Below are 21,285 nucleotides of genomic sequence, written 5' to 3' on the forward strand. Positions count from 1 at the left end.
CAAAGCAGAAAACAAAAATATATATTTGTTGTTGTGACTGAGGCAAGAGATAAAAATAGATAGGATTAATTACTACAGCAATACAGAGATTTTTCTACAAAGATTTACATATGGCTATCCTAAGGCAAAATCCACGAGTTCTAAACATACTAATTTCCTATAAAACATAAATACACGCTTTCATATATCAACCACTTGCAAAACCATTCAAAATGCAAACATTATTGTCCTTTTTTTAATATTGCAGTATTTCACTCATTATTTACTATACTTGGTGGAAACCACCTTGCTGTTAAAGCTGCACTCCAATTTTTTTGCAAACGCAGAACTACCCGAAGGCACACCAAGTGCATTTCAGAGTCCGCAGCTCGACCTCCGGGTGAGAGCATCTCCAGCATCCTTCTGCCCTGGATGGAATCAGCACTTACTGTCACGTTTGCAACCAGAAATTTTGTGCAGGTACCTCGTAGATGTGGTAGAGGTTTGACCCTTCGTCCGGCCAATAGTGGTAGCACTGCTTGACTCCGTTTTCCACGAGGGGTGTCAGCATGACAATAACGACACAGCCGTTCTCCCAGACCATCTGCAGACAAAGAAAGACACCGTGGCCACATTGTGACTGCCTAATTACTGCGTGACATGTATAATTACTGCACTCAGACACACAATCAAAATTTATTCCATTCACAGGAAATTTATTTCATTTTCATTAGACACTTTTACTCTGCAGCTGCTTTCAAATCCCTGAATAAACTGGCACCATATTTTGCAGGCGTCCATGAAATATTAAAGAATTTCCTGTGATTTCAATTCAGGTCATCCCCAAAATCTCTCCTTGCTCCCGGTACCATGTGCAACTGCTTTTCTGGCAAACTTTTAGATCCACTGAAGAACACTGAATGGTGCTTGCAGAACACCCATCTATTTAAGATTTGATATTTAACACTGAAGCAGCACAGACCTACTGAAGTCACAAGTCACTGAAACCTGTTTGTGTTCTCAACCCCATGTCTTTTTTCAGATTGCCAAGAAGCAAAAGCCATTAAAGCACTGCATTACTGAAACAATCATAAAAGTTGCATCTGAACAAGAGTAATGAAGAAAAGGCAGAGAAAATTCAGAGCAAATCTGTTTTTTGAGGAACATTTTGGATCGAGAAGTCATGCCTCCAAGTGCACATTTATAAAAGATTCGTTGCAAATGTGCATTACTTTCTTTTTCCTTCTTTCTTTCCTTCCAGCTTTCCTTTGTCTTCTTTCTTCCTTTTTCCTTTTTAAAAAAATTTCTTTTATTTTCCTTTCTCTTTCCCTATTTTCTAATTTATTTTTCTTTCATTTTTTTTCCTCCCCTTCTCCTTTCTCTTTTCTAGTTCTGTTTATCAATTTTTTTTTTCCTGGAGGTAGAAGGAAAGTCCAACCTGTGCTGCAGACAGTGCACTCACAGAGCACAGGTACAGCAACAGAGGAAAACAGAGTATCTTCCTGTCAGCATGATCACTTAATAATTTAGACCAGCTACAGAATAGGATACAAGAATCAAGCACATCCCCAACTAAAGGATTTGTGGTTGTCTCTCACAAACAGCAAACAAGCAGAGATGCTCTGGTCTGGCATATCTCTGTTCCAAACACAGCCCATGACTGAACAAAAAGGCTCCTATGAATTAATACCAAGCAGTATAATCACTAAAAACTGTTATTATTATGCTGTACATTGATGTTATATTTGCATACAACTTTCATTGTCTTTTTGCTAGCATATAAAATTACTAAATGAAGAGTAAACTGCTCTTTTTGTGAAGGGTTATGTTTATTTCACAGAAATATTTATAAGCAACTGTATTGACATGTAAATTTTGTCAACAAAAAAGGCCTTTGTCTAAACTGTGCAAAGATGAGATGATACATTCAATTCAAGGATTATTTTTTTTAAATTACATATCAAATAAAAAGGTTTCCCATTCATGGATAATGATGTTGTCTTCTCTTTTAAGAATAGCTTGCATATAGAGAAACAAATAACGTTTTTCTTCCCTTTCTCATTTTGCAACATAATTAAAACTACTTTTAAAACCGGCTGAGAATTATTTAGAGAAATGAATCTAGGGTTTACACAGAATAGGGTTATTTATCATTTTGAAAAGAAGTGGGATAAATAATTACAGTAGAATTTAAGAATAATATTTTCTTTTTTTAACCCCTCAAAAAAGGTTTTTTAAATAAAAATGTCTGTAATTTCCTCATCCTCACGTTAATACCTCACAATGCCATAAAACCATTTAAATATACTTAAAAATTATAAATGCTTTACAGACAGATGTATATTTATCATTTGTATCTTTTTTGTATTGCATTTGTTTCAGGCCACAGCTGGAAACCTTTTTTATATGTAAGGAAGATGATACAGATTTCTTTCATTCTAAAATAGTTTCACCTTTTTCAGCCCGCAATCAGACTAAGATAAGAATTCAAAACATGCATCTTACTTTAAAACTAGCCCCACTAAATCAGTACTTTCATCACATAACGATTTAATGTGCCTCTAGAAGGTATAGAAGCTCATTGAAGCCATTACGAAAATGAGGAGAAACACAGTTTTTATGAGTGTAATAAAAATACAATGATCTAGACCATAAACTAATCATCGAGCACTCTGCTTGTGCCACCCAAGTGTAACATTATAAAAGCCCACTCATTTAGAGAGGAATCCTTACAGTTTGGCAACCCTGTTCATTGGTTCAAAGAAAGAGCATTTCATTAGAGAGGGGCTGTCTGCATCTCTGAAGATTTCATTAAGCATAAATCCAAATGAAAGTTAATTTAAACAAACAATTTCAAAGTTACTCTGGGGCATAATATTTCTTTTAGGTCATTGTGTGAAAAGTAGAAGTCAAATCTACTAAATCAAGAAGGCAATACAATCTAGTGCCTTCATTCCTGTTACAAGCAACTGTCCCTGCAACTCCTGTGCTTACCATTGAGAAGGGATTTTCACTAAGACTCACCACCTGTGACTGGAGGACTACAGCTTTTCATTGTTCCCTTGCTAATTTAAATATTAGAACATCAGGCTGGTATCTATTACCATGTATTTCCAAATAACTTGGAAGCAGGATGAGTCCAAGGCTGTTCAGAGTTTTACACTGTCATCTGTTTACCTCCCCATCTTTAAGCAATTGTTGGCGTTTTCAGAAGCTGCATCACCCAGCACTTCACACTTGGCTGTGCTCAGTGTCCAGACACACCCATAAACCACAAAGTGGCCCCAAGAATGTGACTTGGTAAAGAAAGAACAGGTAGCACACGGGTGGTCTGTACTATCCCAGCACAGCCTCTGAAGAAGCCTGTGGTACCAAAGAGACATTTCAGCTGGCCTTGGAGAATGGAGGAAGAAGTTCAACTGCAAATATGCAGTAATTCACATTTCTGAACTTTGTATGCTTGCACAATATGATAGAAGAACAAAGAGGACATCAGGTCCTCAGGGCAGAGGCTTTTCTTTTTATGTAGAGCCCAGAAAAATTAAGCCTTAGACTCTTAAGTTTCTACAAAACCTAAATATATTTTTATATATACATAATATAATATACACATGTATATATTTGCAACATATAAAACTAATTTTATTCAAATAACTTAGCACAGGCATGCTCATGTTTGAAATTCATGAAGAAGAAATGTTGAATGGAGTCCTGCAAATGGGAGCAATAAAGCCTGAGTTCTGTACAGGAGCTCACTGCAGAGCCTGCAGTGCATTCTCTGCTGAAAAGGGAGGACACTGCATGGTTTTGTGTGACATGTCCACCTTCAGCCTGCAAGCCTAGAGAGTAACATGTTAATGATCTTTAATGAGGTTCTGCTGTATGCATCATTCTCAGAACACTTCTTGGACAAGAATAACACCATCCTGTTCCATTTGCTGCAAATTAAAGGCTGAATCCTGCAACCCAAAGATTGAGCAGAGCATTTGTGATCCTCAGAATTCCCTGTTGATGAAATCCATCAAGTGTAGAGACCTCATGCTGTGGTTATCCAGCATTGCCAGCCCCATATAAAGGGCTTCCACATTGGGATGAATTATATTTAGTAAGAATTACTTGAAAAGGAGCGCAGAATTGGTTTTTCGTGTAATGAGAAAAACAAAGTCACAAATAGCAGAATCAGTGTTACAACAATGCCACAAATCTGATAAAACATCAGTTTTTGATAGCTTATACTCTAAAATGTCCTTGTTTACTAGCTTGTAAATAAAATGGTTAATATGAACCCCCTTTTCTTTTTCAGACACTTCATCACTTTGAAGCTTCTTTTTATAATAAATTATTCTCTCCAAACTCCTTTTTCAGCCATTTCTGTCATTTTTGTGATGGGGAAATGACAAGAGACGAGCTCTGCCCAGACACTTCATTTAATGGAGACTAGTGGAGAAGTTTCTAAAATGCAATGATTTAAATGTAGAAAATAGATGGGACTATCAGTTAAATCCAGCTAGTTCACTAAATATAACCTGCAAATCACAGCAGCTGCCCTCTGGGACAGACCTCCAGCAAAATACAGAATTTACCTTTTCAGTCTTTTAGGCTTTCTATACAATTGCTGTAACTGGTAAACACAAAGACTTGGAAAAGCAGATGAACCAGCAAAGAGAACCCAAATAATTTTTGAGGATAATCAAAACTCAATATAAATAAACTGGACTTCTAAGAAAACAATGCAAGGCGCTAACCCTTGCTGCATCAGACAACATTCATCCCATTACATAATGTGAAAATAATTAACTCAACTGTGATGTCTTTCAAGCTTTACAAAAATGAGGATCTTTTAACTGAAGGAAAAAAAATGGGTTGAATTTAGATTTTTATTACTAACTAGAGCTTCACAATGCATTCCAGTCAGAAAGTCATGCAAACTTTTTTTTGGTGAAATATTTTATTTGTAAATGACATAATTTTAATATGAAGTAGGTCAAATCTGGTAAGGTGAGAATTGCCATTTGCAAAATCATAACTGTGCCTGCCAGTTAAGCAAATCTGCAGGTTGGATGATTAACAGTCATCAATCTGTATTTCATTAAAAAAGTATCTGACTGCAGATGGAAAAATGTCTTCAGCGAGGACCATATATAAATGCACAGTTGTATTGTGTCCCTCTGTTGCAGGACCACTTGTTTGGAAGTCATAAGGAAAGGAAATTCAATATGTCTGTATGTGTTGCAATAATTTCTCTTTCTCCTTTCTGATAGAGACATAAACTGCTCTTATTCTTCTCAGTAGACTCCTAACAAACCTTATTATTAAATAATTTAAATATGAGCTCTGTTTAAAGCTGCACTGCTGAAAAAAAACACATTAAGGAGCAAAAGTCCACTAAAAGTCATCAGAAATTAGCTTTTCCTTTAGTATTGAAAATGTGGAAACTAAACAATAAAGGGCTACAAATTTTAAGGGACCATTTCTAAGTACCTTCCTCAACCAGAGCCATAATTAGAGGGAGTGTGGTAAAAGCAGACTCCTTCACTGAATGCTTATGGAATTTCTAATGCTGTATTTATTTCTCATGGCTTGACAAGTTACTAGAGCTCTAGGGGCTACTGTTCTGTGCCTATGTCTCCCTTGCTGTTTTTCCTTTATTAAATTAAAATATGCATATTTTACACATTGAATTGCTTTCTGTTGGTTTTCATCTGCTCTTCGTTCTGAAGGTGAGAACTGATTAGACATGCAGGAAGTCCCATTCCCAGCAAAGAAAATAAAACTTGGGAATCACAACTGCTTGAAAGCACTGTGTCTGCACAGAACAAAATGCAGAAGAATAATTTAGCCTGTAAATTAATTTCAGCACTCACAAAACGTGCTGAACTGGGAGCACAGAAGCCAGCACTGAGAGTAGACAAGGGTTTGGTACAGTTGTTCCTACTCAGCCCATGGGCTTGGAACACTGATTTTGCTGGAAGACTCATTCAGCTATGGGGACATGGTCTCCTGCTACTGGGATTTGCCCTTGGAGACTACTGATGACTAATCCCTTTTATAAAGGAAACCGTAAACTGACAGTATTTTGTGTTTCTTTTGTTGAATTCCAAAACTGGAAGAGAGAAGCAAGTGTTGCTGATTAAACATGCAAAGATTTATCATGTCCTCAAGACTCTGATTCAGGAATCCATTCTTAATATGCCATTGTGATCTGGGAGGAAACCAACAGTCAGTTTTTCTGACTGATGCTGATAACTTACTCCTAAACAGGGGTAGAGAAAAGTAAAAGTAGTTTTAGATTAAGAAATGCAAGACTGGGGCAACAAAAGCAAATGACAGTTCAACTGCCTGGCTCCTGTTAGGGCTATGGACTTTACTCTTGAGACCCCTTCAGCCCTTTACATTTAACAGTCTGGCAATACAAGTCAAAAATAATCAAGGGAACAGAGATGAGGTTTCACTACAGCCACACCAGTGCAAACCTCCACTCCAGTGTGGTCTCTCTTTATCAGCAAGAGACAAGCAGCATTAACAAGAAGGCTGAAGAGCATTTCCAGTTTCAAGACTATTTAATGTACTGACAAGTAGTGGAGGCAAGATGGGGTAAGGAAAAGCATGTGTTTGACTCAGAATGTGTAGGATGATGAAGCTTTTCCTTGCTTCCTAGAGGAGCACCCCAACCACAATGGGGCAGCACTTGAAGTCTGCTTTTCCCCTCCTGTCTGACTTGGTGCTGCTCATGAGTGGTGTCTGCTGTGTCATCCTTGCCAGACTGAGGCACTGAGGGATCTATTTAGCCTGAGCTACAGATCTGTTTAGGCAAAATCCGTGGAGTTTTCTGGTCTAAACCATGAGTGTGCCCACTACAAATGTGGACTGTATTTAATCTACTCATGACTTACTGCTATAGGTGCACTGTACCTTACCCAGCATTTGCAAAATGAGGAAAAACATATTTCTCTACCCCTTCTACAGAACTTCTATAATGTTCAGATAATGATTAATTATGCTCTTCATGGAGCAAGGACATCACAGGAGCACAAAAAATGCTTACAGAAGTATATATATTACATATTATTTCATTTTCCAAGGCAACTGAAGCATGGCAGGAAGTGCTTGTTCCCTCCCCCTAATGTGGTAAAATAAAATTTACCTAATGTGGTAAAATAAAAAAGTATAAAAACACACTTCCCTCCAAAAAGAAGGAGGGGAAAGAAGGGCAAATGTGGGTAGATTTATGAAAGAAAGACATTATATGGGGTATTTTTCAGTGGGAAAATTTATGGCCTCCTACAGAAATGTCCATTTGGAGATGATGAACCTTAGCAGACATATAATTTATAAAACCAGAATAATTAAGAACATTTTTTCAGTGAAAGGACAGTTGGTTCTAAGTATCCTAACTCTTAGAAATAGTTTCTTGCATACTATCATTCCTTGCTTCTTAGAGTACTTTGCAAGTTAAGACATGTACTTCATGTCAAATATTTTGTGGAATTATAACCCAGCACATACTGAAAATAATAAAATTTTATGCCTCCAGAATTATTCACAACATGGAACTCCTGCTGCGAAAACTTGTTATAGATCAGAAATGTTCTACATCCTCTTTCTTTTGAATTATGTTCAAAGAGATGTTGAATTTTAATAGCGCTATGTGAAAGAGCTGAGTGAAATCTCACTGAAGCTGCTGGACAAAATCATCACCTTTCATTCAAGATAAATGTAAGAAACAAGCAAACTCTTTTATGAAGCCTGATAACTGAAATTACAGAAGTTATCATCAAAAACAAGAGAAACATGAAGCATATGGACCCGTGAGTTTCTCTAGAAACTGATATGCTTAATGCAGAGAGAGAGCATTAATCAAGGCAAGATGATTAATCCTGATAAGCAGCATAAATGTGTGTAAAAGGAATAAAGAAACCACCAGCACAGCTCAACAAACTAGCATTGTGATCCTGGTAAAAGAAAAGCTGAAAGAGAGGTTGGGGGTAAAACACTGGGTGAATGAGGTTTGGAAAATAGAAGTTATTGACTGTTATTTGATTCTGTCTTTGTTCAAGGAAATAAAACTCTGTTCTTTCTTTGTAAATAAAATGGAACTCTATCAAAGCAAAACCCTGTCCTGAGGATGAATTTTCTGTCCAGCTGAGAAGAAAACAACCCACAGACCTGACAAATTGTTTAACCACTCAGGTAAAAATGGATTAATACCATGTGAGGACAGTCATCCAGTTTTCGAGAAAGGGAATCGTGAGGTGGAATTCCCACTGAACAAGAATAGAATCAATGCAGGATGTATTTCTCAAAAATAGTAATTGGTAAAAGATGAAAACAAGACCAGATAAAATTAAAAGAAGACTTAAATCAGCTGGAGGCTTTTCAAAATTAATTAAAGTAGTGGCTGGAAAATTTCCAGAGTGGTCCAAGAGATGACAAGCGGGTAGAGATGAAATCTCTGCTTGAGCTGCAAACACAGAGCATCCAGACAGATTAAGAAGCCCTGTGGCAAAACAGATCAATGAAATGACTGACAACACAACTCCTGCAGGCTAGGAAGTTTTCAAAGAAATAGGTAAGCCAGGAAAGTTGGAACTAACTTGGCACTTGCTGACTTGGGGAAGCTATGCCAAGAATCTAAGGAGATGGAGAAGTAAACTGGAGGGACACAGATAACCATGGAGGATTTTTGCCATTAGAAAAGTCAGTGTAAGACTATTGCCTTTTTATCATTATTTTTCTTGTAACAAATTCAAACACCATTTGAAAATAACCAATATACAGGCATTTGGACCATCTCCAGCTCAAACATTGTGCCTTTGAAAGAAAAACTTCCATCAAGCTGATCTCTCAGGTCAACTTGGAAACCCAAATGAATAGAAAGTTTTACAGAAAATTCTGAGGCTGATGACCAACTCTGTGGCTCAAGTTAAATGGTACTGAAGAATGATACCTGCTCTTCTCCACCCTACCAAAGACATCCAAGAAGTGGTCACTAGTGAGATCAGTGGAACTGGTGCTTCTCAATCCCATAGTGGTACTAGGCTTGGATCACACAGAATCACTGGGTTGGAAGAGACCTTCAAGATCATCGAGTCCAGCCCAGCCCCAACACCTCAACTAAACCATGGCACTGAGTGCCACATCCAGGCTTTTCTTAAACACATCCAGGGATAGTGACTCCACCACCTCCTCGGGCAGGCCATTCCAGAACTTTATCATCCTTTCTGTAAAAAAACCTTTTCCTAATATCCAACCTGTATTTTTCTCTTGGCGCAGCTTAAGACCTAACCTGTACTAGGAATGCTAAACTGCATGAGCCTGGACCAAGCACCATCAATGTTGTGTGAAAAAGCTCTGCCTAGTTTGAGAAAGCAAAGGCACTGAGCTAACTATGATCTTTGCTTGGATCTGGGCAACTTGAATACAGTAAATGGGAATTTGTTTGCTAAGTGTCTAACAGCACTTGCACTAAAATACTGGGCACTGGATCAACATAACAGGTTTTAGAGGGGCCTGCCAGTAAAACTAGAAAAAAAGATTGCCCAAAACTAAATTATCTGTTTGGTAAAACCTACAAAAAGTATTGTGACATTCCACAAATCCATTCATAGCAGGCCAGACTACTTGCTACTGTAGAGGTAGTCACTGACTGGTGGGAGGATATAATGAAAGCTTAAGAGAAAGCTGGTTTAGAAACTAGATCTGGAATAAGAGCGTGAAATGCAGACAGCACAGATCAGAAGCAGTTTGGATTTCATTGTGGATATCAGCTGTGTTGTGAATGCCAAGAAAGTTGCCTTACACTTTCAAGTAAAACAAATGCTCTGTAGACAAGAGTTTTCTAGAAATCAGCTTGAAAATCCTTCAGGAGTAGAAACAATTACAACAATGACAACAGGTTCTTGCTGGGGCAACCTTTCAGCCAAGACACAACAAAGTGGCTGATGCCCACTGTGCACCCTGACTGATGGGAATCTCAGCAGCCAAATCTCTGCAAAAATGGGAAGCAATACATCCCGTAAATATTGCCATGGAAGGTGATGTCAAGCTCCAAGAGTTTCTGTTGGACTTGCTAAAGCATGACATTGTGCATTTAGACAAGGAACAGCAGAACAGTCCCAGATCTCTCTGGAGTCAGTCACTCTTCTCACTATCAGTCAGAAAACTGCTTCACTGAGCACAAAAGGGGGAAAATAGCAATGCAACTCTGCAACAGCTGGCATTAAGTGGAGGAGGGAGAGGGAGGAGAACCACTGAGAAGATGTATTAGGAATGAATAATTGAATCATTAAACAATCCCTGGTGGCAGCATCATGGAGGCACCACAAACTACAGAAAACTGTATCCAAGTAAATATCAAATGATTGTGCCCTGAGAGGAGTTAAGATTATTTTCCATAGCAAGTTCAGATTTCCTATGCTTTACATTAAAATAGGCACAATTTGATGAAAATCGAAATTAACTTTTCTCCTGCAACAGGGCATAAACTGCAACATGTTCAAGCCATGGCTTTTGACTTGTACACTGGATCTTCTTCATTTCTGTGGTGGTGGATCAGTGTTCTGCAAGCACCTCATCTCTCTTGGCCCGTTTATGACATGTGGTTGATAACCTGGGCTGTGTAAAAGGTCTGGGACAACTGGCACATTGCTTTGTGATCTGCAGGAAGTTTAAGAAAAGTGGGTCATGGACCAAACCAGGACACTGGCATAGGTAGATTGTTATGTTGAAGTGACAGATACCATCAAAATAAATGTCAAAAACCACCTTTTCTATGGAACCTAACAGAAGAAATAGTAAAAGAGCATCACATCAGAAATGCACACAGCCACACTCAAACCAAAGCTGAACCACGGCTCCCAAACAGCTTCTGAGGAGATGTTTACAGCAAATCTGGTGGGGAGCTGGAGGGAACTTTCACTGATGGATTACTGGAAGAGAAATAGCAAAAAGAACAGAAAGAAAGTGAAGACTCTTCCACACCACATAGCATGAAGAAAGAAAGTAGAGGTCTTATAAGTATGAAGAAGAATGAAGAAGATTGCGCCACAGAACAAAGAAACAAAGTTGTAGTCTCTGTGACCGTGCAAACAGGGTGCCAAACTTTTCAAACTGATGTGGGAGAAGAACAAAAGATATCCTTCACACTATGCTCGTATGATTAATTATGATTTCTTCAATGCTTACTCAAAGTGGCCTTCTTAAATGCCATATTTAAAAACGAGAACATATATTCTTCAACATGTAAATGGGCATTTACAGGTCAGAGAACACACAATGTAGATGTACAAATATGATAAATTAACAATTAAAAACCTGGGCCATAGAAATCATAAAATGTCATTAAAGAATAGCTAACATATTATTTGATTTTTCATGTATAATTTAACAAATACATTTTCAAATATCATGCCTGTTAGAATGAACCCATGTGCCAAGCAAAAAAGATCAGTCTTCTCAATTCTAGATAATTACCAAACAGAAGACAAAAATCACAAGCTACTTGAAAATTTAAGCCAGACTAAAAGTTCACCTGACTTCAAGGAGAAAGCATTTGCTCTGCCCTTCTAGAAAACAGTCCCAAAATATCTTGGACTAAACACTTCAATATCCACGCACCCAAAATACAACAACTTTTTTGAAAATGTCCTGATTACTCATCAGAAAAATCGTGACATGAAAAGAGTCTTCAATAGGGATCAGTTATTACTTTCTAAGGATAGGTCAAGTGATACAGATGAAGAGATGATTTCAACAGATGCAAGCTCCTAAAATACAATGACACTTCTGAAACTGTCACACAGACAGTCTCTTCAGAACAAAAACTTCTAAATTCATAATGAAAAACAAAAAATAAAAGCATATGTTCATGTTGATAACAGGCCCCAGTTGGCCTCCTCCCCAGGCAGCTTCTGTAAACTTTCAAACACAGTTCTCTACTTTCAAAGGAATATCTAACACTCCTATCCATCACACCATCACACACATCCACCCTGGCAATGCGTGCTGGTCCAAACCTGAGAGCTGCACCAGCACTAAAACACCTGCATGCAAAGTTAAGCTCCTGATTGTGCATCAATAACTATTCCATTTAGCCCCAATCCTGCAAAGAATTCTGCCTCTACTTAAATTTATGCAGCTGGGTCCTAACTGCCTGTGGCAGGGGAAATGCATAAGAATTTAAGCATATTGGAGAACTGGGACATGTATGGAATAGATTTCAATGGAAAATTCATGGCACTGGGTGTTGGGTCCTTTCTGATCTGGAGAATGACAATGAATTCTGGCTACACTCTTCAGGTCCTCTGAAAATCACTGAATCCTTGGCAGTAATTTAGTTACAGAGACCAGGCACTAAAATATGAATACTTTGCCCAGAGGTTCTCAGTATAATTTTCAGATAAACTGTTCCTTAGCAGGGCTTGTATTACACATAAATGGCTTGAATATCCATGTACTACATTTTAAAAAGGCATCTGAATTAAGGTTATTCCACCTAGAGTGACTCAAGCACAACATACTTTTACACAAATTACATTTCAAGAGGCACAGGAAAACTTGTGACATAAATTCAGTTTTCAAAAAGATGTTTAACTTACCTGCCAGAAGTCAGCAACAGTAGCAGGGAGGGGTCCCTGGGTGGCAATATAGGCAGGGTTTCGGGGGTCATGGTCCATCTGGAATAAGGAAGAAGAACAGAGACTGGATTTATTTAAAGGAAATCCCTTGCAGTGTTAGAGACAGAAAGTATGCAAGGGCAGAACAAGGGACTTCCTAAAGGACTGTCCTGTCCCTTCACCCTTTATTAGCAAGAAAAGTGTTTTATTTCTATTTGTAAGCTCAGAGGAGAAGTTCTCCCCCAAAAGACTGATGACACCAGACACACGTGATGAGCAATGTCCCATGTCCTCAATATGCAGGGAAAGATCATTTATGGTGGCTGACAAAGGCATTTATTTGAGATCAGTACTCATGGTTTCATAGCAACCTAGAAGCCTTTTGAAACATTTTTCTACGCTGAATGTTAAGAATGCTCCACACATGTAAATATGTTCTCCATTTCCACCATGCCAGTCAAGGGCACATGTACCTAAAAACCAGCAAAAATGGAGAACAAATTCAGTTTCTGGCTTTTTCTGGTTAGCTGATTTATCTAAATGCATGGATTTGGCCTCAATGGAGGAAGTTCTGCTTAAGGACCTTAATTATTACGTTTAATTCAAGGAGCAGAAAATTCACTGAGCAGAAAAAATAAAGAATCTAAGAAACAAAGCCATCAGTAGTAAATAGGATTAGTGTGTTACAATGAATGTTTTCAAACTGATGGGTGGTTTTCCTGGTTCTAAATCTTAGGATCCATTCTGCTGAAAAAGAAGATCTGCTGATAGGATTAAAAAACAAACAAACTCATTCTAACCCTGAACTGGGAAGGACAAAACTTTGAACATAAAGAAAAGAGACCCATTTCAGCTCTGAGATGTGTGGGTGTGACTCAGTGACACTGAAGTCGGTGAGAGTTAACTTATACCCATGTAGCTGAAGGCAGAATTTGTCTCCATACACAGTTCTATCCTATAAGTAAAGATCTGAATAAGAATGAATGTGAGTCACATTTGCATTAACAGGCATCTCCTGAATTTATTCATAGCCTATCAAAATCTTCAGTGATGGTACATGTCAGCGTAAAAAAGGCACCTCATAATTATGTGCAACATAAAAGAGGGAAGAACCATAAAAGAACAGATGTAAGTTATTCTAACAGAACAACAATATGATGAATGTTGCAAAAAGGAAGGGAACACTTTTATGCTTCTAATTTTCTGATGTATAATTAAGCTGGACTTAATATTCAAATTCTCCATGACAACACAGCACAGGTAAAAGTCACTGAATCCATTTAGACTAAAAGCTTACTTCTGATTCACCACCCATAGTTAGAAAAAAACTTGACCAGGATGTCTATAATAGCATCATTTTATTCCAAGTTTCATTGGGATGCTTCTCTTATCAGCAAATAAATCTTCCCAACAAGCAATTGCTCACAAGAAATTTCAACCTTGCTTTCTTTGCCTTTTGACAAAAGCAAGTCTGATAGCAGGACATTTATTACTGTGGGTATTTTGAGACCAAGGAAATCTAGCTTTCTTCAGAAATCAGTATTAACAAAAAAGCCCTTAGGAAAAATTTCAAAAGGGGCAACTTTTTTGTTTTGTTTTGCTTTGTTTTGTTTAGTAGGAATTGAGACACTGAACCAAACACTGCTGAAAACAACAGCAAATATGACTGAGCAAAGTCAAGCTTAAAAGCAGAGGTTTTTTTATTCTCCATTACGGTTTAAAGGATTTGCTGTTGTTTTGTTTTGAATCCTAAAGATCTAGAAGATTTAAATTTGTGGTGAAATGATTTCCTATGCTGGAACTAAAAATCTTAACTTGGAAAAATTGAGCTACACCAAGGAGGATGTGCTGCTCCCAGTGGAAATTGTTGTGGGCTGCATCCACTCAAAAATGATGTCACTTCTCTACAGGTTAGAGTTTGGCTCAGAAATGTAACCAACAGTAAATACACCAAACTTTAGAAAAAATATGGTTCACTTTGAATTCCTCCTAAATTATTATTACTATTTTTTAATGTAGACATGCCAGAAAACAAAGGCAGAAGAAATCAAGAATGATGCAAATAGTGCTGTCATGGAGGAAATACATCTCAAAATTCAGCTGATAAATCAGGAATAGGCCAATCTTGGAATTTCAGCATTAATCAACCTCTGTCACAAAGGTGCTGTTGGAACGTGGCAAACATTACAATAAGCACAGAGTGGTGAAGTATATCAGCAGTTTAACAATAATTCAAAAGACAATTACAATTATTACATTCCAAGCACATTGTGTTGCACAAAAAACAATTATGAGCAGAAACTCTTCTTGCTTGAAGCAAATAGAAAATGGCAGAAAATGCTATCACACTATTAAATGATCTTTAACTGAACAAAAATAAGAGCAAAGTTTAAACTAATTAAATGAAATTCCTTGTTTCATCAATTTTGTATTACATGCACTGTTTAAAAGACCATGTATTTCAAGAAAAGTGTGAAAAATCCCTAGTCTGGTCACATTCAATTTAATATGAGTAGGTGATGGCAAGGGACAGTTCTTGAATGTTTTTGCTTTGTTCTTTTTTATTCTCTCAAGGTCAGCAAGAACACCAAGGGCATCTTAATCTATCAAAGTTAACAGAAGTTTGAATAAAGAAATAAAGTCAGTAATGGGTTTTAAACTAACTAATCAAGGATCAAGTAAAAGGCTTTTTTTTAATGTCAGTAGTCATTATCTTCTTTCAAGGATCCCTCAGATTTCTCACTTCATGAAAATAAAATAGAAAATGTATTCACCAGAGAAGAATGGAGAACTCCAGACTCCATACAATCAAGTATTAAAACAAAAATTGATTGTTTGCTAACATTTTACATCAGAACAACCTTCAGAAATCACCTTAATAGTAGTTGTTCAAAAAGAACATGATTTTTCCCTCTATTTTCCCATCAAAGCACCAAGTTCACAAGACTTACATCAGAATGAGATCGAACAGCCATTGTTGTAAAGAAAAACCTACAATTATTACAACTGTTCTACTGTGGTGGAATTCTCATTGTCTGCTGCAGTACAGCAAAGGCAAGTCTGGTGATAATGTTTCAATCTATTTTTCCATGATTTTACTTTAGGGGTCAAGGATTACTATAACTGGCCATGCAATTGATTGTGCTGATTTCCATCATTACCAGTATCAAAAGCAAATGAAAAGAAAAATGAGGAGCACTGAGATTTCTTCTTGGAAAATAAAATCTAGAGAAAACTTTAGTGGCACAACTTGTGTTTTCCTACAGGTCTTTGTAGTTTAAGCTAACTTACAGTACCATAAAGTAGGAAAATATATGGAGAACATTATCACAACTGGTTGCATCTTGTTAATATCAGACCAGGATTCCACTTTTGCATTACTGCAGAATAAAAGCTGGTTCTTCCCTCAAGAGTTTTATTATCCAGCTGCCTTATTCTAAGACTTTGCAAGAATTGCCTGAAGAATGCTGAATTTTGTTGAGTTTTTGATAGAGATTGTGCTGCTGCATGATTTCACCGATAATGCTGATGAAATACAGAAAAATCAATACATTGTGGAAGGAAATCCTTGAAAGTGGTACATGTAGATTCTTGTTAAGCTGTCTTGTAAAACTGCAAACTGAAGTAGAAGTGTCAATAGGTATCAATGACCATTCTGAAATTTAATGTAAATGATAATACTGATGAATTCCTTCCCTTTACCTTCCCTTTCAGCTTGTCAGATCTTTACTTTTCACAGAGAAGGATGCTGGGTGAGATGTGGTCTCAGTGACACCATATTTACCTTCATTTAAAGCCTCTGAGTCCATCTGAAATATTCCTGAATCATGAGATCAGAATGAAATCCAGTGTAGACGAAATATAACGGAAAGGAAGTTGAAATCTGATTAACACCTTAAAAATTTGTATGGATTCAAGCTTCTGTGTGGTTTCCATACCTAATGTGTTTACAACACCAAGAAAATCTACTTCCATGCATATATTTATTACATGAAGTAGACAGTCTTTAAAGCAGAAGTGTGTTTGTTTTTGCAAAAGAAAGCATATCCAGCAAATGCAGATGAACTTTGTAATCATTCATCTCACCATTAAAATTAAAAAGGTAGACTAGTCCTCATCTTCATGTTTGAATTAAAATTTAAAACAATTTTTTAAATCCTTCCTTTTAAGCCCCTAATGGAATGAAAGAAGAAAATCTGGTTGCCTATGCCATTATGAATTTCAGAGTCTATTCTTGCTGATGAAATTTGTATGCTGTATTTGAACAAACTGTCATGCTAATGACATTCCTCAGTCTGGTGTCTTCAATAATAAGCAAACTGAGTTTTTAAATGTAGTTGATGGGATTTTTTCTCTCTCAGACACCCTATGAGGAAAAACAGAATTTCCCATTTACTTTCATGACCTCTGATTTAAAAGCAAAGATTGCACATTATTTACTACTGGATGATTTTCCTGAAATTTAATGAGGACTAAGTACAAATATGACAGAAGTAATTATCACAGTTTTATTCTGCACAGTCAGGGTCTCCTTGTGCTGTAATTGCAAGCCTTTCATTCAGCTGCCGATACCAGAGTTATTATCATAGTACTTTATGTTATTTCAGAGAGGAGGAAAACAGATTTCTACCTCACTTTTACCCTGCAAATTTATCCTAAGGACTCATTTTGCCTGGCCTCATGCTACAGTGAAATAAAAGACATATGGGAAGAACTTGGACTAAATCTTTCCTGATTCTCTTCACCCATTCTCAGCTGCACTGAGGCCACCAATATAACCCCAGTTTTCACATCCTACTGTGAAGTATTGAGGTATTGAGGCAGGGCAGCATTTTTTAAAAAGGAAGAAACATGTGGGCAGGTGGCCAGCTCATTGTCTAGCACGGGGATTTTTTTTACGGTGTGCTGCTGCACTCATTTAGACTTCAGTGAAGGTTGAATGAGCCCCAGCTGGAGACTGGACCAGTGACCCAGAAGCTGGAGATACCCAGCAACATGTATGGGTCTGGCAGCTTCCCTCTCTGAAGCTCAAATAGAATTACTTTATTTTACACTCTTCCTGCACACAGGGAGGAAAAAAGCCTCTTCCCGTCAGTTCATCCCGTACTGATCCTGTGCTATCAATGCCCATTTCACAACAGTGCTCACTCCTCACCCAGGCTCTGCAAGGAGCAAATGCACCAGGAGCATCCCTGTATTGACAGGATAATTACTGAGGTTATTTAAGTTGAAACAGTCTGAAGGAAAGAAATGGTAGGATTTTTGCAAGAGTGAGTGAAAGCAGTTGTACTGATACTCCACATCCACTGTGTGTTTTCATGGACAGTGTGTGCCTGCTACCAGAAAAGATCTCAAGTAAACAGCAGTAGAAATAGCACAAATATCCAACTTATGCTTTACTAGCTGTATAAACACAGTAAATATTGCAGAATCGAGTGCCCAATTCAGTATTGCAGTAGGCATTTGAACTGGGGAGAATAGAGACTGAATATCTCTGCCCCCTTCTGTATTCAACCTCATTATATAAAAACTACACCAGATTAACAAATATGTTTACACTAATCTGAAGATATTTAATTTGGCTCAAAATTCAGCAGTTTGCAGGGAATCCTTCCAGACCATGGGCTTGCAAAGTAGGGATTTCCTCCTATCAGCTCCCCACTGCATCACCTTCAGGAAACACATTTTGATCTATTGCTTTCAAAGCAGCAAAATGACTGCTGGCTTAGTGGAGCAAACTCATGTAACTAACTGGAGCATCTCTTTCCTTGGAATAGCAGGTCTACACAAATGTCAGCTATGGCACTCTCTCCCCACAGTCTCTATCACAGGGTCTCTATCCTACCAGGAAGAAGAGGAACTTGAATGTTTTTCTTGGCAGTTTTTCTTGGCTATGCAAGTTGCTGGGCACTAATCCCAATCTAATGAAACACTTGTGAACCCACTTATTTCTGGGCATAGAAGTATTTCTGTAAGAGATGCAAAGACAGCCATAAGAATTTTTGGTTCATCAATGTGACTTGTTGTGTTGAACAGAACTCTTGAGTCTGGGAAAACAAAAAAATAAATATGTTCTAACCCTGCAGAAGGACCTTTATTAAGAGCTGGATGGAAAGGCAAGATTACAACACTTTGTAAAAGCACAAGAGCTAAAGCTGTGGGAGCAGGGACCCTGCGCTTGCATGAGATTTGGGAATCCTGATAAAGCAAATCTCTTCCCAGTTTTGTCAGTGGCATTTCCCAGTCCTGTTTCTTCACTTACAACACTACTTAATCTAACACTTTACTCTTCAGTGTAATTAAAGAAACAGTTACACTATAATCCAAAACTACAATTGCAACAGATACATACTCACATGCAAGAATTTACCCCCTTCTCCAGCCAAAACTGCGTTCTAAAACTAGTTAAGCTGTGTGTACACAGACTTTTGGGCAGTTTGCAGAAACCCAGCTTTTCAGTAAAAACCCAGCAGTTGTACTGTTGTCAACACTGAACTCGCCTTAGCACTGTCTACAGATGCTGTAATTCCACTTTGATACCACGTTGTTGCCATGTGAGTTACAACCAAGCTCCTACAAGAATACAATATCTCACTTCCAGTTATCACCTCCCACTCCCATCCTTCCCACAAAACCTCTCAGTTTCTACTATCAGATGAAGCCTTGACCAAACATAACTCACCAGCTGGGTCCTGAAGACACAGTCAGAGCGCTGAAGCCCTGGAGCTGGACCTCTGTGTATGATTTTACAAGCAGGATGGATATTCCTTGGAACACGACCTACTCTGATCCCCTGATCCTGCTGCCAGACAGAGCTTGGTCTAGTCAGAGACATACCTAAAAGCAGTCTAAAAGCTCTAATCTGTGCCTATCTACCCTTGTCCTCTGAAATGGAAACTGGCAATCCCTCAACATGCAGGTACTTTAGTTTCCCCTCTACCCTAAGCCAAAGACAAAAACATCCCAAAGGTGTTTTTTGGCTTCTGTGTGTTTTTTAATTCTTTGAATAAAGCACTTTTATGTGTTGAAGGAAATGAAGCTTTGAACTCTGCTGAAACAAAGACCAGGGAACACTTTTTATGTAGCTGCTGGGGATTTTTAAAGAAAAAAAAAATATTGTCAACAACATTGGAAGGAAGCAGCCTGTAATTTCATGCTGTTGCAAATTGTCAGCTGCCTTGCCCACACAAAGTCATTTAAGTGGGGGAGTGATACTCCCCAGGAAAATGAGCCAGTAATGGCAAATACAGCCCACTGCAGTGAGATCTTATTCTCCATCCTAAGTTCTTTCTCACAGTTTCCCTATAATAACTTTTTGGTGGCTAATTAATGCGAATAAAACTGAGAAAAAGTGACTACCATACCAGCAGTCCCACAAGGTCAAGGACACAGTGCCTTTCCCCCCCTTCACTTGGGTATCCTGACACTTCCATTGGGATGCTATGACAGGGCAATGCCACCGGCATTACTGAACCTGTTTAGTGTTTGCAAACAGAGACCTTTCCTCCCTATCACCTTTCATGGACAAGAAAAGGATTCCCATTCAGCTCACACAGTCATGGGAAATGGCAGCCAGGCAACACTGGAGTATCTGGACACAAAAATTTGACTGACCTAATTTGCAGTTGGAATGAATGCACAGGGGCTGGGGGATCCTGTTCTTGCTTTCAAAACAGCAAGCTCAGAGAAGAACCAGGAGAGCTACAGAACCACCAGACTGTGCATCACTAGGTCAACAGAATAAGAAAGGTAAGAGGAAATGTCACTTCCTAATGCAGAAGAAGCTCAGAAGTCCGGGGAGCTCAGCTCTCCATGCCTACAAAAAGCATTCCTCCTACTCTAGTTAGCAGGACAATGCAAAAAAGAACAAGCTATTTTTACCTCTTGGGGAAGGAAAAGCTCCAATAAAGTAAAGCACTGAATTTTATAGCCTGTAAGTTAATAATATCTAATATCAAGTACAGAAAAACAGTATTACTGTTTAAGGTAGAACGAGGGTTATCTAGTGACCTTTTTTTAGTAAATAAATTCAAGGGTATTGCATGCTTATATATTTCTCTTCAATTTGAAAGGACAGGCTGAAGCACCAGCGTTGTGAGGTGCCCACAACCTGAGATTAGCAGTGAGGTGACCCTATTTTGACAACAAGGAATGGCAAGGATCAATTATTTGGAATACTTCTCATAGGTTACCATACTTACAATGGGACTGGCGTTGATGTAGTCTGAATTGTCATGGCTACTTTCACCTTTCAGACATATCCTGGAATGGTCATCTGCAAAGGAAAAAACAAGAGAAGAAAGTTTCTATACTAGTATTCTACCCATTTTACGTTAGACAATTCAAAGTCAGATTAATGTGCTTTCCAAGACAGGAAAATATCAGAAAGGATATTTCCTTCTGACTCCCAACATAGGTGTAGGGTTGATACAGCCACAGCACCACAGCCTGACTCAAGAATGAAACTATGGGATATTCCAGAGGCTCAGTATCACAAAGCCTGTCTTCATGAGATGCACTGTGATGTGCTACACCTCTCATAGGAAAAAAGAGAATCTCTTCTGTTCAGGAAGTTTAAGATTTAAACTAGGCAAATCACTAAAATCACTAAACCCCCCCAGCATTATAGCAAACATTCCTGTGCTTGCAGGGTCATGGAAGAGGGAAGCTGATGGGACTTTGTCCACCTGGC

The 21,285-nt window shown here is 38.1% G+C and overlaps 1 protein-coding gene across 2 annotated transcripts in view; it reads right to left on the minus strand.

Annotated features, from left to right (window-relative positions):
- Nucleotides 1-21,285, minus strand: part of PTPRN2 (protein tyrosine phosphatase receptor type N2) — a 630,571-nt gene that overhangs the window by 33,743 nt on the left and 575,543 nt on the right. For both annotated transcript variants that reach the window (XM_064385950.1, XM_064386029.1), the window contains 3 exons: nt 20,795-20,868; nt 12,576-12,653; nt 464-583 (listed from right to left, as the gene is read on the minus strand). In XM_064385950.1, coding sequence (XP_064242020.1) covers nt 464-583; nt 12,576-12,653; nt 20,795-20,868 — 272 coding nt within the window. The remainder of the gene's footprint in view (nt 1-463; nt 584-12,575; nt 12,654-20,794; nt 20,869-21,285) is intronic.

This window comes from Passer domesticus, chromosome 1 (genome assembly GCF_036417665.1).
Source record: "Passer domesticus isolate bPasDom1 chromosome 1, bPasDom1.hap1, whole genome shotgun sequence".
Classification (NCBI taxonomy): domain Eukaryota; kingdom Metazoa; phylum Chordata; class Aves; order Passeriformes; family Passeridae; genus Passer; species Passer domesticus.